We start from the raw sequence: 19,479 nt of genomic DNA, 5'->3' as shown, positions 1-19,479 counted from the left end.
GAGAGGCGAGCTGGAGGGCTGGGAAGGGAGGGGGTGTCGGCCGAGGTGCCGCCTGCTGGCGCCCACCAAGATCCACGCCGCGGACACAGTGGTGAGGTGGCGGAGCCCAGTGGGCGCAGGAGCGCTGGGGACGCGCCACGGGGATACGCGGGGCCTCTCGCGGTCCAGGTCCAGCGGGCGCCCGGCCCGCTCCTCCCCGACTCCCAGCGCCTCGGTTTCCTCCGCTGGAAAACGGGCGCGAGCGCGGGCCCGCCTGTGGGACACCCCGCGTCCCCCTGGACGCGACCCCGCCGGGGCGGAGCTTGCGCTGGCCCCGCCCCCGCCGCTCCCGCCCGCGCGCCCCCGGCCCAGCTGCGGCGCGTGACGCGGGGCGCGCGGCTCCGGAGGCCACCGCGGACGGACGGGCGGGCGCAGGCGACGGGGACTGCGGGCTAGCGGGCGGCATGGCGGCGGCGGGGACGGCGGGGCCCGAGCCCATGCCGAGCTACGCGCAGCTGGTGCAGCGGGGCTGGGGCAGCGCGCTGGCGGCGGCGCGGGGCTGCGCGGACTGCGGCTGGGGGCTGGCCCGCCGCGGCCTGGCGGAGCACGCGCACCTGGCGCCGCCCGAGCTGCTGCTGCTGGCGGTCGGCGCGCTCGGCTGGACCGCGCTGCGCTCGGCGGCCACCGCGCGCCTCTTTCGGGTCAGTGTGGCCGGGGGCCGGGACCTAGGTGACCCCGGGCTGGGGGAATCCGGGGCGGCGGGGGGGCTTGGGACGGAGCAAACCGGGGCGCCGCGCGCCCTTTTCGGTCAGCGCGGAGTCGGGGCTGGGGGTGGATGCGGGGGTGTGGCCCGGCTGGGGTGAGTCTGGGACGAGGGGGGCGCGATACGGGGAGGGCGCCCAGGGCGTGGGGGGAGCCCTTTCCGGTCGGTTTGGGACAAGGAGGCCCGGGCAGTGGATTGCTCGGGGTTCTGCGCCGTCTGCTGAGCAGCGCCAGGCCCTGGCCGCAGGAGCCCAGGACGGGAACGACGCGCCGGGGTCGCCTGCGCCATGTGCCTCTTGGCCACTCGGGACGCGCTTGGGCCCGGAGCCGGGTCTGCTGCCGGGTCTCTGCGGCGTCCGCGCAGCGGCGGCGGGGCCGCCCGGCCTGCCGCTCTGTGGACGAGGCAGGAGCTGCCAGGTCGCTGCCTCGCGCCTGTCCGGGGTCGGCGCCACCCTCCGACCAGGGGTGGCGAGGGCCCGGGCGCCCCGCCACGCTGGTGGTCGCTCCCTCGGAGGAAACGCGGCCTGGGGTTTCAGGGCCGGACCGTGCGGCCTCCGCGCAGCGACAGCACAATTGCTCCGTCTCTGGCGAGGCCACTGCGCCAGCCAGGGTGGCCATGGCAGTGACACCGGCGCCTGGGCCTGGGGAGGGGTCGCTGTTGCAGGGGCTGGTGGGAGGGCGCTCGGGCCTCTCGCTTGCCTGACTGCCCCGGGGACCAGCGGGGGTCGCCGCGCCCCGGCCTGGCTGGGGGTGGCGGAGGCTGCGAGGACAGAGTGCCCGGCGCCAACAAAGGGGCCTTTCTCTGTCGGCCGGGAAGAGGCCGGCCCTTGTTGTTAGGTCGAGGATGGGCTGTCGTCTGGCTGCTGCTCTCCCTGCCCCCTGCTCTCCCTGCCCCCGTCCCCATGGCACCCCCATGGGGGAGAGGCCCCGGCCTGCCCAGGGGAGCCCCTCTGTCCCCATCCGTCCCGCCTTGCCTCTGCCCCGACTTCCCAGTGAAGCAGAAGGCTGGGGGGGCCTAGAGCCGGCGGGGAGGGGATGTGGCCGCTCGCGGACCACCCGCGACCAGGGCAGAGACGGCAAAGCCATGCACCCCTCGCTTGTGGACTCCCCAGAGGTCAAGCTGGGGGTTGGCGGCCCCAGCCTGGGGGTGGGGGTGCTCCCCCCGACTCGAGGCTCACCCCCTTCCCAAGAAATGGGTGGAGGGGCTGCCCGGTTCTCCGAAGCTCATCTTCTTGGCAGCAGCCTGGTTGCCAGGGGTTACAGGAGCTGGCTCAGGCTGTCTCCATGACAACCGCTCCAGGCTCCGGGCTCCGGCCCCCTCAGCCTTGGGGGGAGGGGCGGGGCTTGGCCCTGCATTTCTGGAGCCCCGCCCCCAGGAGCTGCAGGCCCGCCCGGCCCCCTCCCTGCCGCTTCCTCCGCCCTCACCCTTGCTTTGTGGTTCCCCTGGAGGCGACCTCTTCCTCTCAAGTTCTCCCCGCCCCTTCTTATCAGCCCCGTGGGGGTCCCCACATGCCCCCCCCCAGGCGCCCCCACACGGCCCTCCATCACGCCTTCTTGGGTCAGCCCCCCAGCCCCTCTGGCGTCTTAAATCTCCCCCTCGTTCCTGTCGTGCCCCCCCCAGTCAGCGCCCAGCCCCCCTACTCCCCTGGGCTCACCCCATTGGTCCCCCACCGGCCTCACAGCCCTCCTCCTTCCCCCCTTATTCCCGTCCCCAGCGACAGCTGGGCACTAAGTTTAGCCCTTGGCAGGCGCCCGTGGGCTCTGGTTTCGCTCCAGGCGGCTGCGGGCACAGGGGCTGCCCAGCCTGGGGGAGTCCCGGGGCCTCAGTTTCCCCACCCTGGAGGAGTGGCCCCGTGGCCTGCAGCGCCGACGGCTGCCCACCTGCCTTTTCCCCTGCAGCCCCTGGCCAAGCGGTGCCGCCTGCAGCCCAGAGATGCCTCCAAGATGCCCGAGAGTGCATGGAAGTTTCTCTTCTACCTGGGCTCCTGGAGCTACACGTCCTACCTGCTCTTTGGCACCGACTACCCCTTCTTCCGTGACCCGCCATCTGTCTTCTACGGTAGGGGCCCCGCCAGGCTGGGTGGGGAGGGCTGTCCTGAAACACAGACAAAGCGCCTGGCGCGGTGGCGAGTGCCTGGAACCCTGGCACTTTGGGAGGCTGAGGTGGGAGGATCCTTTGAGCCCAGGAGTTCGAGGCTGCTGTGAGCTATGATGATGCCACTGCACTCCAGCCTGGGCGACAGGGTGAGACCTTGTCAAAAAAAAAAAAAAAAAAAAAGGCAGCACAGAGGGGAGCTGTATACTTATCAGAGACCCTGAGACTATCTTGGAAGTCAAGCCAGCCCCGAGACAAGGGTGATCATGGGGCCCTGGGGCCAGCAAAAAGGGCACCTGACCCTGCTGGGGTCGGGGGAGATAACCTGGAGAAGGTGACCCCTGCCTGAGCCCACTCTGGCATTCCAGGTGTCGGGACAGCCCGTGCAAAGGCCCCGGGGCACACGCAAGGTTGTTGCACGGGGGGGGGGGGGGGGGGGGGGGGCAGGAGGGTGGCCGTAGACAGCTGAGGCGGGAGTTTGAGTTCCACTCTGAGTGAGCTGGAGTTAAGCTAGGCGGGATGGGATTGGGTTTCGTGGACTGAAGCTGCCTCCTCCGGCTGTTGTGTGGAGCAGAGAGGGTCCCCGAGGCTTGGACCATCTTGGCAAGGAGATAGAGACCGCGGTGGTCACATCCAATTGAGAGGACTCGATGTCAGGGCCGTCAAGGCCTGGGTGGGATGGGCAGGAGGGAGACTCCAGCGGGCTCTTTGCGACCTGTCTGGGTGGAGGGGGCAGGACAGGGGCCAGCACGGGCAACAGGCGGGTCGGTGGGAGACCCCATCCGTGACGGGGGTCTGGCCTCTCTGTCCCACGCTGACCCCCCGGGCCACGTGCCAGGGACCCACGTGAACGGTGTTTTCTGCTGGGTGATGGCAACGGCCTGCCGCGAGGGGCCTCCCGGGGCACTGGGCCCAGAACTTACAGTGGGTGTGCCACCCATGGGGCCACTTCCCCCCCGTGCCACACCACCGGTCCCTAGAGCGGCCGTGGCAGCTGCTGCTCCATTTTCGTTAGAGACAGATGGTCCCTAAATGAACCTGCTTGACGTTCTGGGCATGGAGTTGCCTCCGGTTTCTTTCTTTTTTTTTTTTTTTTTGAGACAGTTTCTCACTTTGCTGCCCGGGCTAGAGTGAGTGCCGTGGCGTCAGCCTTGCTCACAGCAACCTCAGACTCCTGGGCTCAGCCTCCCGAGTAGCTGGGACTACAGGCATGCGCCACCATGCCCGGCTAATTTTTTGTTTCATTTTCAGTTGACTAGCTGATTTTTTCTATTTTTAGTAGAGACGGGGTCTCACTCTTGTTCAAGCCGTCTCAAAATCCTGACCTCGAGCAATCCTCCCGCCTCGGCCTCCCAGAGTGTGACAGGATTACAGGCGTGAGCCACCGCGCCCAGCCACCTCCCATTTCTTATAAATGATGCTCAGAAGTTAGCTGCTGGCCGGGCGCGGTGGCTCACACCTGTAATCCCAGCACTCTGGGAGGCCGAGGCAGGCGGATTGCTCGAGGTCAGGAGTTGGAAACCAGCCTGAGCAAGAGCAAGACCCCGTCTCTACTATAAATAGAAAGAAATTAATTGACCAACTAAAAATACATATACAAAAAATTGGCCGGGCATGGTGGCGCATGCCTGTAGTCCCAGCTACTCTGGAGGCTGAGGCAGGAGGATCGCTTGAGCCCAGGAGTCTGAGGTTGCTGTGAGCAAGGCTGACGCCACGGCACTCACTCTAGCCCGGGCAACAAAGCGAGATTCTGTCTCAAAACAAACAAACAAACAAACAAAAACACCTGTTAGTAAGATGTAACAGGCAGAGAACTGGGATGGAAAACCCGGGATCAGAGAGGCCGTGGTGAGCCGGGCGTGGTGGCTCATGCCTGTAATCCTAGCACTTTGGGAGGCTGAGGCGGGTAGATTGCTCAAGGTCAGGAGTTCGAAACCAGCCTGAGCGAGACCCCGTCTCTACCAAAAATAGAAATAAATTAATTGACCAACTAAAAATATATATAGAAAAAATTAGCCGGGCATGGTGCCCATGCCTGTAGTCCCAGCTACTCGGGAGGCTGAGGCAGGAGGATCGCTGAGCCCCGGAGATTGAGGCTGCTGTGAGCGAGGCTGACGCCACGGCACTCACTCTAGCCTGGGCAACAAAGTGAGACTCTGTCTCAAAAAAAAAAAAAAAAAAAAGAGAGGCCGTGGTGGCCCTGGTATGGGGAGGACTCTCCCACGGCTTGGAGGTTGTCACGGGGTCACCCGGGGGGTGCGGGGAGGCCCCCCAGGTCCCTCACGGCGAGCTTGGGCTCTCCCCAGACTGGACGCCAGGCATGGTGGTGCCGCGGGACATCGCAGCCGCCTACCTGCTGCAGGGAAGCTTCTACGGCCACTCCCTGTACGCCACGCTGTACATGGACACCTGGCGCAAGGACTCGGTGGTCATGCTGGTCCACCACGTGGTCACCCTGGTCCTCATCGTCTCCTCCTACGCCTTCCGGTGAGGACAGGCGCGGCGGTGGGCGGAGGGCGGGGCTGGGAGGCCGGTGCTGTGGGCGGTGGGGCCGAGGTTCCGGAGAGTCTGGAGGGGCTGGGTGAAGAAGGCCCAGAGAGCCACTGACTGCCCCGTCCCACGCTCACGCCCCCCTGGGGCCTCGCCCTTGCCTGACAGGGTCACACGGTGAAGGCTGACTGAGCAAGAGCGAGACCCCGTCTCTACTAAAAAGAGAAAGAAATCAGCCGGCCAACTAAAAATATATAGAAAAAATTAGCCGGGCGTGGTGGCGTGTGCCTGTAGTCCCAGCTACTCGGGAGGCCGAGGCAGGAGGATCGCTCGAGCCCAGGAGTTGGGGGTTGCTATGAGCGAGGCTGACGCCACGGCACTCACTCTAGCCTGGGCGACAAAGTGAGACTCTGTCTCAAAAAATAAGTAAAATAGAATAGAATAGAATAAAATAAAATAAAATAGTAAAATAAACTTAAATAAAAGCACACATTTCCATTCCTCAGCCACACGGGCCACGTTCAAGTGTTCGTTGGCCACAGGTGACTGGTGGCTCCGGTATTGGATGATAGAAGCTTGGAATATTCTCATGGTTCTAGAAAGTTCTATCAGCACTTTCTAGAGGGAAAGTGATAAAAAAAAAGATGGAGAAAAATCAAGTCAGGGGACATGCCTTCGGGGTATCAGGTCTAGGTGGGTGGTCTGGGGTGGCAGGTGAGGGAAGACTGAAGGGAGTGATGGAGGCGCTGAGAGCCCAGGGAGGGGCGTGTGCAAAGGGCCTGGGGCAGGCGCACAAGAGGAGTCGGGAGGGCAGAGTGGGGACGGGGACCTGGCGAGAGGGAGGGAGGCACTGGGCCACATCCAGGCTGAATGTAGGCCCCTGCGCTGAGCAACCATCAGGTGGAGACTCTGGGCAGGGACATGGGGACGGCCTTTGGGCTTCCTAAGGTCCCCGTGGGGTGTGGCCCCGGCTTCCCTGGGCAAGCCTGCGGCTTGCAGTGACGCTCGGGCTGCAGGTGCGCCCCTGGGCCTGTCGGCCATCTGGACCCAGAATGGCCCAAGCCTGTGAGAGTCAGGGGTCACAGAGGGTCAGAGGTCACAGAGAGGAGGGGGTCCCCATAAGTAACTTCCAGGAAGGCTCCTGGCCCACGTGGGGAGAGTGAGGCAGCAAGGAGGAGGCTGGGCGGGGTGGTGAGGGGAGCGAGGCCTGCGGAGGGAGGCGGGCAGGGCAGGTGAGCCAGGGAGGTGCCCACCGGGAGGAGGGAGGTAGGCAGGGCAGGTGAGCCAGGGAGGCGCCCACCGGGAGGAGGGAGGTAGGCAGGGCAGGTGAGCCAGGGAGGGCAGGTGAGCCAGGGAGGCGCCCACCGGGAGGAGGGAGGTAGGCAGGGCAGGTGAGCCAGGTTGGCGCCCACTGGGAGGAGGGAGGCGGGCAGGGCAGGTGAGCCAGGGAGGGCAGGTGAGCCAGGGCAGGTGAGCCAGGGAGGCGCCCACCGGGAGGAGGGAGGTAGGCAGGGCAGGTGAGCCAGGTTGGCGCCCACTGGGAGGAGGGAGGTGGGCAGGGCAGGTGAGCCAGGGAGGCACCCACCGGGAGGAGGGAGGTGTGGCCGGGCGGTGCTGGGAGCCTTAGTGCGGAGCGGGGGTCGCGACAGTGAGTAGCCCGCTCCTCCCGCATCCTGCCCCCCAGGTACCACAACGTGGGCATCCTTGTGGTCTTCCTGCACGACATCAGCGACGTGCTGCTCGAGTTCACCAAGCTCAACGTCTACTTCAAGTCCCGCGGCGGCTCCTACCACCGGCTGCACGCCCTGGCGGCCGACCTGGGCTGCGTGGGCTTCTGCTTCAGCTGGTGCGGGGGAGGGGCGGGCCGGGCAGGACGGGGGCGGGGCCAGGCAGGGGGGCGGGGCCCGGGGTATGGGCGGGGTCCAGGAGGAGAGGGCAGGTGGAGAATGGGCGTGGCCTAGTGGTATGGGCGGGGCCCAGGAGGAGAGACACTAGACTGGGAAGGGGTGGGGCCCTGAAGGGGAGGGGCCAGGTGGGGAAGGGGTGGGGCTCTGAAGGGGAGGGGCCATGTGGGGAGTAGGCGGGGCCTGGGAGAGGTACTAGACTGGGAAGGGGTGGGGCCCTGAAGGAGAGGGGTTAGACTTAGAATGGGTGGGGCCAGGTGGGGAAGGGGCGTGGCCTAGTGGTATGGGCGGGGCCCACGAGGAGAGGCACTAGGCTGGGAAGGGGTGGGGCCTGATGAATTGGGTGGGGCCCTGAAGGGGAGGAGCTAGGCTTAGAAAGGGTGGGACCAGGGGTGAAGGGGCAGGGCCCAGTGGCATGGGCGGGGCCTGGGAGGAGAGGTACTAGATTGGGAAAGGGGTGGGGCCCTGAAGGGGCGGGGTTCGACTTAGAATGGGTGGGGCCAGGCAGGGAACGGGCGGGGTCTAGTGGTATGGGCGGGGCCCAGGAGGAGCGGGACTAACTGGGAAGGGGTGGGGCCTGATAAAGTGGGTGGGACCCTGGAGGGGCGGAGTTAGACTTAGAATGGGTGGGGCCAGGTGGGGAAGGGGCGTGGCCTAGTGTTATGGGCGGGGCCCAGGAGGAGCGGGACTAACTGGGAAGGGGTGGGGCCCGGGAGGGGTGGGGCCAGACTTAAAATGGGTGGGGCCAGGCGGTGATGGGGCGTGGCCTAGTGGTATGGGGGGGCCCAGGAGGAGCGGGACTAACTGGGAAGGGGTGGGGCCTGATGAATTGGGTGGCGTTCTGGAGGGGCGGGGTTAGACTTAGAAGGGGTGGGGTCAGGCGGGGAAGGTGGTGCGGTGGGTGGGGCCGGGGAGGGCCGGGAGGGTCTGAGTGGAGAAGAGGCGGGGTTGGGCCGGGCGGAGCGCAGAAGGGGAGCCAGCTCGGGCTGCCAGAGCCAGGCAGAGCTGGGCGGGGACGTCCCGTCAGGGTGGGACGGGGCAGGGACTAGGCGGGGCCGCCGTCCCCCGCCCTCCACGGCCTCCCGACCCGCCCTGCCCCCGCAGGTTCTGGTTCCGCCTCTACTGGTTCCCTCTCAAGGTCCTGTACGCCACGGTCCACTGCAGCCTGCGCTCCGTGCCCGACATCCCCTTCTACTTCTTCTTCAACGCGCTGCTGCTGCTGCTCACCCTCATGAACCTCTACTGGTTCCTGGTGAGTCGGCCGCGGCCAGCGGCCCTGCGCGCGCCCGGCCCCTGAGCCTGTCCCCCGGTAGGCAGCCGTGCGGGCGCGGGCCCTTCTCAGGCCCAGGGGGGGGCCGGCACGCGCAAAGGGCCTGTGGCAGGAGCGCCCGCCGGGCGGTCGGGAGGGCGCGGAAGGGGCTCCGCTCTCAGCCGGGCCTTCCCTCGCGCCCGCAGTACATCGTGGCCTTCGCGGCCAAGTTGCTGACGGGCCAGGTGCGGGAGCTGAAAGACCTGCGGGACTACGACGCGGCCGACGCCCAGGACCTCAAGCCCAGCAAAGCAGAGTGAGTGTCGCGGGGCGGCTGCCCACGTTCGTTCCTTTGGCGACATCCATCCGAGCGCGCTCTGCGCCCAGGCCCCCAGGCCCCCAGGCCCCCAGGCCCCCAGGCCGGGCAGCGGATGAGGCCTGCGCGGATGCTGCCCCGGAACAGAGACTGCGAAACAGAGACTTGGATAAAGGGGGGCATGTGGCCACAGAGGGGACTGCTGCGAAGGACAGAGCAGCCAGGACGGGGAGGGAGGGGCCTGGGAGGGCAGAGCAGCCAGGGGCCAGGGGCAGGGGCAGTGCAGGCCAGGCCCAGTGGCCGGCGTGGCCAGAGTGGACAAGCCAGGGCTCCATGGGTCCTGAGGAGTAGCCATTGGCCAGGCCAGACAGTGACCTCTGACCCACGTCCCCACGGGGAGCCGGTGGCAGTGGCGATGGGAGGGGAGGGCGTGCCATGGGCTGCAGGGAGAGCCCAGGTTGGGTCCGTGCTGAGACGCGCTGGCCTGGGGGTGTCCGGCCCGGAGCGCGGGGTCCAGCCAGGCAGGAGGTGGGGCCGGGCGCTCAGAGCCAGCCGGGCTCGGGAGGGGGTCCTGGGGCTGGAGAAATCAAGGAGCTTCCGTGAGCCTCCTGCAGGTTGCACCCTCCGGCCCTGCCAGCCCCGGGGTGAGCCGGCTGGATGGGGTCCAAAGCCTGGGTGGAGGGGTGGGGGGCGGCGGTTAATGGGGGCAGGTGTGGGTGACAAGCAGGGTCTCGGGTGTGCCGCACTCCAGGGGCAACATGGGGAGTGTTTGAGCAGGAGGCTGTGGAAGGTCCCAGAAGGTACGGACCGGCCAGGCCCTCTGGTTTGGCCAGTGGGGCCGTCGGAGACCCGGACCGGTGGTTTCGGGGAAGCAGTGGGCTCAGAGCTCAATGCAGCGAGCCGGAACAGGGGGAGATGTGGAGGTTTAACAAACCCCGGCTGAAGCCAGGAGTGCGGTCAGATCCCAGCTCTGGAAGGGAGAACCACGGACTTGCTTTTGAGTGTAGGTAAAGCAAAAAGTAAAAGAGTCAGACACTGTGTTCCTTCTCCACTCCCACTGCTTCACTTGACTAGCCTAGGAAAAAAAAAGAAAAAAAAGAATCGAAGATAATTCAGGACTTTTGGCTCGAGCCGCTGTGGCCTGAGATGGGACCAGGGCAGGGCCGCGTGCGGGGGCAGATTCGCTGCTGGGCCTTCTCTGGGAGCGCCGGACTGCAGCTGGGCCTCGAGTGTGAGTCGGGAATTGTGCGTGGACACCGGCGAGGTCTCACCAAGGAGCCTTCCAGAGGCAGCCGTGGCCGGAGAGGATGGGGTCACCTGTTTGGCCACATCTCAACGTCTGGAAGGTCCTTTTGCTGTGGACCATTGAGCTCATGGCGGAGACATCGTTGTCAGTTCGGAGCCCAAGGCAAGGCCAGGCCAGACCTCCCGGCCCCGCCCGTGCCTGGCTCTGTCTCCCCCGAGGATGTCCAGCCAGAACCCCGGGCGAGGGCTGGCACCCCCAGGCCCACACCAGAGCGCCTCCGGTGGGACGACAAGAAGCGCGGGCCGCGCGCAGAAGTGACAGAGCACGCCGGGGAACACCTTGCCATGATCGACCCCAATCTGGCACCACCAGCAGAATTCGATTCCCCAGGGACGGCGGGAAGGTTAGCGCAGCTGGGTATAAAACAGGGCAGGCTCCAGGGGTTGAGGCTACGAGACATCTTCCAAAAGAGCCTCAGAGCTGTCAAGATCGTGGAAAGCGAGGAAAGACGGAGGAGCAGTCCTAGGTCAGAGGAGACTAAAGAGGTGTGACACCTGCATGTGACATGGGCTCCTGGACCAAGGAAAGGACATCCGTGGGAAAGCTGGTGAAACCCTAGCAACGTCTAGGGTTTTGTTAATAGCAGTGCACCAGTGTCGGTTTCTCGTGGCAGATGTACTGCCGTAGAAATGTCAGGTGTAAGGTCAGGGAAGCTGGATGAAGGGTACCCAGCAGCTCTCTGTTCTATGCAACACTTCCGCAAACTTAAAAAAATATTATTCTAAAATAAAAAGCTTATTAAAAAAAAAAAAAAAAGGCATGAGAGGCCATCAAAATGGCATTGGGTGTTATATTACCTTCCTAGCGTTGCTGTAACGGAGCACCACAAACTCAGTGGCTTAAAGCCACAGAAACTTACCTTCTCATCCTGTCCCTCAGCCCCTGGCAGCCACCAGTCTGCTCTGCACCCCACTTGTTTTTTTTGTTTCTTTTTGAGACAGAGTCTCACTCTGTTCCCCGGGGGTAGAGTGCCGTGGCGTCAGCCTCGCTCACAGCGACCTCCAACTCCTGGGCTCAAGCGATCCTCCTGCCTCGGCCTCCCGAGTAGCTGGGACTTACAGCTGGACTATCTGGAGGGCAGAAGTTCTAAATCAAGGTCACAGGGCGTCAGTCCCTCTGAAGGCTCCAGAGGAGGCTCCCTGCTTGCCGCGTGTAGCTTCTGGTGGCTCCTCGCACTCCTCGCCTCTGTGGCCACATCACTGCAGTCTCTGTCCTCATGTTCACATGGCTGTCCCGTGTTCTCTCTTGTTCCTCTCTCTGTCTTCCCCCTTATATTAATAAGGACACTTGTCATGGGGTTTAGGGCCCTTCCCAAAGTGATGATCTCATCCTCAAATTCATTTAAGTACATCTGCACAGACTTTTTTTTTTTGAGACAGAGTCTCACTTTGTCACCCAGGCTAGAGTGAGTGCCGTGGCGTCAGCCTCGCTCACAGCAACCTCCAACTCCTGGACTCAAGCGATCCTCCTGCCTCAGCCTCCCGAGTAGCTGGGACTACAGGCATGCGCCACCATGCCTGGCTAATTTTTTTCTATATATATTAGTTGGCCAATTAATTTCTTTGTATTTATAGTAGAGACGGGGTCTCACTCTTGCTCAGGCTGGTTTCGAACTCCTCACCTCGAGCAATCCTCCCGCCTCGGCCTCCCAGAGTGTTAGGATGACAGGCGTGAGCCACCGCGCCCGGCCTTTTTTTTTTTTTTTAATTTTTATTTATTTATTTATTTTGAGATGGAGTCTTGCTCTGTTGGCCGGGCTAGAGTGAGTGCCGTGGCGTCAGCCTTGCTCACAGCAACCTCAAACTCCTGGGCTCAAGCGATCCTCCTGCCTCAGCCTCCCAAAGTGCTGGGGCTACAGGTGTCCGATGCCGCACCCGGCCCACACATTCTTTTTAAGCACGGGAACATTTCTAGAAATTGACCTAACCAAGCCTGCTCGGCGGCCCCATGTCTTTGTTGCGATGTGGCAGCTCGGCCCAAAGCCCCCGTTTCCCTCTCTGGGGCTGCCAGGACTGGCCCTCCATCCAGGGACCCTCACCTCTCTCTGGCTCTGCTGGCCCGCACCGCGACACCCCAGCACACCGTAAATCCCGCCTCTGCCTCTCGCGCACCTGCAGTGTCTGCACAACTGTGGCCCGCAGCTGGGCGCAGTGGATCACACCTGTAGTCCCAGCTGCTCGGGAGGCTGAGGTGGGAGGATCCCTTGAGCCCAGGAGGTCGAGGCTGCAGTGAGCTGTGATCACACCACTGCACTCTTGTCAAACCCCACAAGGGTTCTTGGCCATCAGCTGTCCCCATCCTTGTCCTCTTCTATGTCCCCAAGAGATCAGGAGAGGCCAGGTGAGGGGGTCCGGCTGCTCATTGGCCAGCTGCGGCAGTGGACAGCCCCTCTCTCTCTCAGAGGCCAAGGATGTCCGAGTTCATCTTCTGAAGGACATTTTGGCCAAGGACAGAAACGTTCCCTCTCCGCCCTTCTCATCCACCGGCCTCATCAGCCTCTCCCTCCCTTACAGCAACTGCAGGCTTCTAGATGCTTCTCGATCCTCCTGGAACCCATGTGCTGCTGGGATTTCCTCCCCCCAGTTCCAAGACCGTTTCTGTCCCCTGTGGCCTTCTTGGTCACTTCCTTTTCTTTTCCAAAAAAAACCCCCAGCTTTATTGATGTATAATTCACATACCGTACCGTACTGAGTTAATGGTGTGGAATTCAATGATTTTTTTTGTACATTCCCAGGGTTAAGCAGCCGTCACCACTGTCCAGTTCCAGAACATTCTTATCACCCCCCAAAGACCCCCTTGCACCCATGGGCAGTCACTCCCCACTTGAAGGAGGTGTCCCTCAGCCCCTGGCAGCCACCAGCCTGCTCTCTGCACCCCACTTGTTTTTTGGTTTCTTTTTGAGACAGAGTCTCACTCTATTCCCCGGGGTAGAGTGCCGTGGCGTCAGCCTCGCTCACAGCAACCTCAAACTCAAGCGATCCTCCTGCCTCAGCCTCCCGAGTAGCTGGGACTACAGGCATGCACCACCATGCCCGGCTAATTTTTATATATATATATATATATATATATATATATATATATATATATATTTAGTTGGCCAATTAATTTCTGTCTATTTTTATAGTAGAGACGGGGTCTCGCTCTTGCTCAGGCTGATCACGAACTCTTGACCTTGAGCGATCCTCCCGCCTCGGCCTCCCAGAGTGCTAGGATTACAGGCGTGAGCCACCGCGCCCAGCCTGCACCCCACTTTTTAAAAAAATTTCAGAGTATTGCGGGGGTACAAACGTTTTGGTCTCATAAATTGCTTTTGCACAATTTGAGTCCAAGTTAGAAGTGTGCCCATCACCCAGATAGTGTGCATTGTACCCGTTAGGTGTGAGTTTACTCATCCTGCTCCTTCGCCTGCTTGATTTCCGATGATTATTATTTCCATATGTGCACGTTAAGTGTTGTTCAATTAGTTCCAGTTTAATGGTGAGCACGTGTGGTGTTTGTTTTTCCATTCTTATGATACTTCGCTTAAAAGAATGGTCTTTAGGCCGGGCGCGGTGGCTCACGCCTGTAATCCTAGCTCTTGGGAGGCCGAGGCGGGCGGATTGCTCAAGGTCAGGAGTTCAAAACCAGCCTAAGCAAGAGCGAGACCCCCGTCTCTACTATAAATAGAAAGAAATTAATTGGCCAACTGATATATATATATAAAAAATTAGCCGGGCATGGTGGCACATGCCTGTAGTCCCAGCTACTCGGGAGGCTGAGGCAGGAGGATCGCTCGAGCCCAGGAGTTTGAGGTTGCTGTGAGCTAGGCTGACGCCACGGCACTCACTCTAGCCTGGACAACAAAGCGAGACTCTGTCCCAAAAAAAAAAAAGAATGGTCTCTAACTCCATCCAGGTTAATACAAGAGATATTAGTTCACCACTTTTTATATGGCTGAGTAGAGCTCCATGGCATACATATGCCATATTTTATTAATCCACTCATGTATTCATGGGCACTTGGGTTGTTTCCACATCTTTGCAGTTGTGAATTGTGCTGCTATAAACATTCGAGCACAGGTGTCTTTTTAATAAAATGTCCTTTTATCCCTTTGGGTAAATACCCAGTAGCGGGATTGCTGGATCAAATGGTAGGTCTACTTTTGGTTCTTTGAGGTACCTCCATACTACTTTCCATGGAGGTTGTGCTAGTTTGCAGTCCCACCAGCAGTGCGTAAGTGTTCCTTTTTCTCCACATCCGCACTAGCATCTGTCGTTTGGGGATTTTTTTAAATAAAAGCCACTCCCGCTGGAGTTAGGTGATATCTCAATGTGGTTTTGACTTGCATTTGCCTAATGATTAGAGACATTGAACATTTTCTCATGTTTGTTTGCCATTAGTCTATCTTCTTTTCAAAAGTTTCTGTTTATGTCTTTTGTCCACTTTTTAATGGGGTTGTTTGGTATTTTTCTTGCTGATTTGCTTGAGTTCTTTATAGGTTCTGGTTATTAACCCTTTATTGGATGTGTAGCATGCATCTGTTTTCTCCCATTCTGTCTGTATTGTCTATTTGCTCTATTGATCGTTTCCTTGGCTGTGCAAAAGGTTCTTAATTTTATCAGGTCCCATTTATTTGTTTTTGTTGTTGCTGTGATTGCTTTTGGGGTCTTCTTCATAAATTCTTTGCCGAGCCCAATGTCTATAATAGAGTTTTTCCAACATTTTCTTCTATTTTTTTTCTTTTTCTTTGTTATTTTTTCTTAAAATTTATAATACTTTTAATTTTCTTTTCTCTCTCTCTCTTTTTTTTTTCATTGCTTTCCATCCTAGTTTGTCCTAAACATTTTCTTCTAGAATTCTTATAGTTTCATGCCTTAGGTTTAAGTCTGTTATCCATCATGAATTAATATTTGGGAGTGGTGAGAGGTGTAGATCCTGTTTCTTCTATTACTACACATGGCTATCCAATTTTCCCAGCACCATTTATTAAATGGGAATTCTTTCCCCCAGTGTATGTTTTTGTCTGCTTTGTTAAAGATCAGATAGCAATATGAGGATGGTTTTATATCTGGGTTCTCTATTCTGATCCATTGATCCATATCTGTTCTTGTTCAAGTACTATGCTGTTTTGGTTACTGTAGGTTTGTAATATAGCTTGAAGTCTGGTAAAGTGATGCTTCCCAATTTGTTCTTTTTGCTTAAGGTTGCCTTGAGTATGTGGGCTCTTCTCTGGTTCCATATGAAGCATAGAATTATTTTTCCTGGATCTGTGAAAAATGATGTTGGTATTTTAATGGGGATTGCATTGAATCTGTAAATTGCTTTGGGTAGTATAGACGTTTTAACAATGTTGAGTCTGCCTATGCATGAGCATGATATGTTTTTCCATTTTTATTTACATCATCTGCTATTTCCTTCCTCAGTGTTTTGTAGTTCTCCCTGCAGAGGTCTTTCACCTCCTTGGTTAAATATATTCATAGGTATTTTATTTTCTTTGTTGCTATTATGAAAGGTATTGAGTCTTTGATTTGATTCTCAGGTTGACTGTTGTTGGCATATAGGAATGCTACTGATTTGTGTGCATTGATTTCGTAACCTGAGACTTTGCTCAATTTATTTATCAATTCTAGGAGTCTCTTAGCAGAATCTTGGGGTTTTCTAGATATAAGACCATATCATCAAGCCAGGCGCGGTGGCTCACACCTGTAATCCTAGCACTCTGGGAGGCCAAGGCGGGTGGATTGATCAAGGTCAGGAGTTTGAAACCAGCCTGAGCAAGAACAAGACCCTATCTCTAGTAAAAATAGAAAGAAATTAATTGACCAACTAAGAATATATATATAAAAAAAACTAGCCAGGCATGGTGGCGCATGACTGTAGTCCCAGCTACTCGGGAGGCTGAGGCAGGAGGATCACTTGAGCCCAGGAGTCTGAGGTTGCTGTGAGCGAGGCTGACGCCACGGCACTCACTCTAGCCTGGGCAAAGACTCTGTCTCAAAAAAAAAAAAATCATATCTTCAGCAAAGAGCAATAGTTTGAGCTCCTCTTTCCCCATTTGGATGGCCTTGATTTCCTTCTCTCGCATGGTTGCTCTGGCTAGGACTTTCAGCACCATGTTGAATAGAAGTGGTGACAGTGGGCAACCTTGTCCTATTCCAGTTCTAAGCAGGACTGCTCTCAATTTTCCCCTGTTGTGTATGATGTTGACTGTGGGTTTGTCACATATGGCTTTTATAATTTTGAGGTATTTTCCATCTATGCCTATTTTGTTAAGAGTTGTTATCATAAAAGAGTGCTGAATTGTGTCAAATGCTTTTTCTGTGCTGCATTTATTGAGGGGATCATGTGGTATTTGTTTTTGCTTCTATTTATGTGGTGAATCACATTTATATATTTGCGTATGTTGTACCATCCTTGCATCTCTGGGGTGAAGCCCGCCAGGTCATGGTGGATTATTTTTTTTGTGTACGGTTGAATTTGGTTTGCTAGGAGGATTTTTGCATCTGTATTCACAAGGGATATTGTTCTGTAGTTTTCTTTTTTTTTTGTTATTGTATCCTTTCTCGGCTTTGGTATCCAGGTGATACTGGCTTTGTAGAATGAGTTGGGGACGGTTCCTTCCTTCTTGATGTTATGAAGTAACTTCTGCAGTATAGGTACCAGTTCTTCTTTGTAGGTCTGGTAGAATTTGGTTGTGAAACTATCTGGTCCAGAACTTTTTTTCATTGAAGGAGTGTTTTTATTGCTGCTTTAGTTTTGTTACTTGATATTTTTCTGTTCAGGAGTTCTATTTCTTCCTGATTACACCTAGGGAGGTTGTGTGTTTCCAGGAATTTGTCCATTTCCTCAAAGTTTTCAGGTTTATGTGCATAGAGATTTTTGTAGTATTCAGAGATGATATTTTGTATTTCCATGATATCAGTTGTAATATCTCCTTTTTCATTTTTGATTATGCTTATTAGGGTCCTTTCTTTTCTGTCTCTTTTTAGCCTAATGAGAGGGCTGTTGATTTTTCTTTTCAAAGAACCAATTTTTTGTTTCATTAATCTTCTGTATAATTCTTTTGGAATCTATTTCATTTAGTTCTGTTCTGACCTTAGTTATTTCTTTTCTTCTGTTGGGTTTGGATTGGTTTGCTCTTCCTTTTCCAATTTGAGACAATTCATTAGATTGTTGATTTATGATCTTTTTGTATTTTAGACATAGCCATTTAAGGCTATGAATTTTCCTCTTAGGACTGCTTTTGCAGAATCCCACGGATTTTGGTAACTTGTGTCCCCTTTGTTATTTAGTTAAAAGAATCTTTTGATTCCATTTTAATTTCTTCCTTGACCTAATAATCATTCAGCAGTAGGTTGTTTAATTTCCATGACTCTGTAGAGATGAGTGTTTCTGTTGGAGTTGATTTTAATTTTATTCCACTTGTGGTCTGAGAAGATACATGGTATAATTTGTATTTTTAAAAATTTGTTGAGACACATTTTTGTGGCCTAGGATGTGATCAGTCTTAGAAGAATGTTCTGGGCTGGGCGGCTCACGCCTGTAATCCTACCACTCTGGGAGGCTGAGGTGGGTGGATTGTTTGAGCTCAGGAGTTCGAGACCAGCCTGAGCAAGGGTGAGACCCCATCTCCACTAAAAATAGAAAGAAATTACTTGGACAGCTAAAATGAGCCGGGCATGGCGGCGCATGCCTCTGTAGTCCCAGGTACTCGGGAGGCCGAGGCAGGAGGATCGCTTGAGCCCAGGAGTTGGAGGTTGCTGTGAGGGAGGCTGACTCCGCAGCACTCTAGCCCGGGCAGCAGAGTGAGGCTCTGTCTCAAAAAAAAAAAAAAAAAAAAAAAAAAAAGCGCCCAGAGGGAAGGAGGGTCGGCTGGGATGGCCCTGGGACAACACTTGGGGGCCCTCTGGAGGAAAGAGCGAAGGTGTGTCTTTGTGTCGCTTCAGCCCCCAGCGCAAATCCGCCGCTGCGTGCCAAAAGTGTCAGTGTCGGAGCAGGGTCATCCCTGAGCCGAAATGGGAGACTGAGTCACACTGAGGCATCGAGAAAGGCGTTTCACTGTGAGAAGAACAGAGAGGCCCCAACGGTGGATGAGGGACGGAGGCTCCTGCTCTGAAGGACCCCAGGCAAAGCCGTCTGAGCAGGGCTCCCCTCCCCAGAGATGAAGACCCCCCACCCACAGGACCGGACTCCGCTCCTCGGCCGCGCCTCAGTCCCGAGGGAAGAGCGAACTAGAGTGAGCAGGGGCGACCTCCCTGGGAGAGTTCCAGCCGCTGCTCCGGAGGGGTCGCCGGGACGGACGGAGCGCTGCGCACACCCGCGGGGCACAGGGCGGCCGCGCACGGCGGGGTCTCCTCCGCGCGCCAGGACGCACGATGGCTGGACGCTTTCGCAGGGGCCGCTGGGGCGACCGCGAGCTCTTCACACTTGCTCAGCGGTCGGACCTCTCCGAGCGCCGCTGTGGGAGCCGCGTCTACACGGACCCCCAGAGGACGTTTGCCAGGGCGGGAGCGGCGCGCGCCGGGCAGAGCGGGCCTGGCCTCCAGCCTCAAGGCCAAGATGCCACCGCGGTTGGACGGGGCGCGACTCAGCGGGGGCGGGGGCGCCTGGGCAGACCCCCAGCGAGGTCCCTTCCTCGCCAGGCCCCGGGTCCCCGCTGCTGCCTCTCCCAGGGAAATGGAATTTTCCCGGGAGCAGCAGCGGCCACAGGGAAGGGGACTCGGGACGGCAGTTCTGGGGGGACAGGAGTTGCAGGAGAAGAGGGCTGTGAAGTTTGCAGCACGCAGCCCGTTTGGAGGTTAGGGGTCTTCCTCTGGGTCCTTACGCTGGAGCGTTGCCGCGTTGATGAGGGTTCTTAGAACACCGCAACGTGTTTTAAGGACATGGAGGACAGTGGGAGGCGGCAGAGGAAGGGGGTGGGTGGGGAGAGCTGGCTGCGGCCCCCGGAGCCCAGGACCAGCCTGCGTGGGGCGGGCGGCAGGGGACTGCGCCCGGGAGCGGAGGAGGGTCTGCCGCGTGCGTCCCGCGCAGAGAGGCCTCGCCTGGCGGGGGCGATTGGAGGCCCAGGCTGCCGGGTGGCCGGTGCCCCGCAGCGGCCCAGGGAGGCGGGAACGACGCGCAGGGTGCAGGGACGACCCGCGGGGTCTTGCGGGCGCGTCCACAGCGGTAGGGTGATCGCGCGAGGAGGAAACGTGGGGCGGGGCCCGGGCCTGATCCGGTGAAGGCACCTGGGGGGCGTTGAGACCAGAGGACAGGGAGGGCCCGGGTGGGGCGTAGGCGCGGGCGTGGGGCCCCACGGCTAACCCGCCGCTTCTGGCCCCCAGGAAGCCGCTGCGGAACGGCCTGGTGAAAAACAGGCGCTTCTGATGCCCCGCCCCGCCCCCACGGACCCCCGCCCCG

General features: G+C 58.3%; 1 protein-coding gene across 3 annotated transcripts; it reads left to right on the top strand.

The window, feature by feature from the left end:
* Positions 1-349: 349 nt before the first annotated feature.
* CERS1 (ceramide synthase 1) lies at positions 350-19,476 on the top strand. Of its 3 annotated transcripts, none has more exons than XM_076001239.1 (7): positions 350-680; positions 2,641-2,800; positions 5,143-5,323; positions 7,011-7,172; positions 8,335-8,482; positions 8,686-8,795; positions 19,404-19,476. In XM_076001239.1, the coding sequence occupies exons 1-7, from the start codon at positions 444-446 to the stop codon at positions 19,444-19,446; spliced, it is 1,041 nt and encodes a 346-aa protein (XP_075857354.1). In that variant the 5' UTR covers positions 350-443; the 3' UTR covers positions 19,447-19,476. The 3 variants fall into 3 exon arrangements, with proteins under 3 accessions (XP_075857354.1, XP_075857353.1, XP_012591116.1); XM_076001238.1 differs by lacking the exon at positions 19,404-19,476 and adding an exon at positions 18,027-18,980; XM_012735662.2 differs by lacking the exon at positions 19,404-19,476 and having other exon boundaries at positions 8,686-9,010.
* Positions 19,477-19,479: the final 3 nt, after the last annotated feature.

This window comes from Microcebus murinus, chromosome 4 (genome assembly GCF_040939455.1).
Source record: "Microcebus murinus isolate Inina chromosome 4, M.murinus_Inina_mat1.0, whole genome shotgun sequence".
NCBI classification, from domain to species: Eukaryota; Metazoa; Chordata; class Mammalia; order Primates; family Cheirogaleidae; genus Microcebus; species Microcebus murinus.
Note: the sequence above shows the minus strand (reverse complement) of the source record. Positions and strands in the feature narration are given on the sequence as shown.

What these genes read in the sequence shown, in the direction of transcription:
- CERS1 (XM_076001238.1), top strand. Translation starts at nt 444, where the DNA reads ATGGCGGCGGCGGGGACGGCGGGGCCCGAGCCCATGCCGAGCTACGCG. An exon ending in CCCGCCATCTGTCTTCTACG is followed by an intron (nt 2,801 to 5,142) that starts GTAGGGGCCCCG and finishes GGCTCTCCCCAG; the next exon opens with ACTGGACGCCAGGCATGGTG. An exon ending in GTGGGCTTCTGCTTCAGCTG is followed by an intron (nt 7,173 to 8,334) that starts GTGCGGGGGAGG and finishes CTGCCCCCGCAG; the next exon opens with GTTCTGGTTCCGCCTCTACT.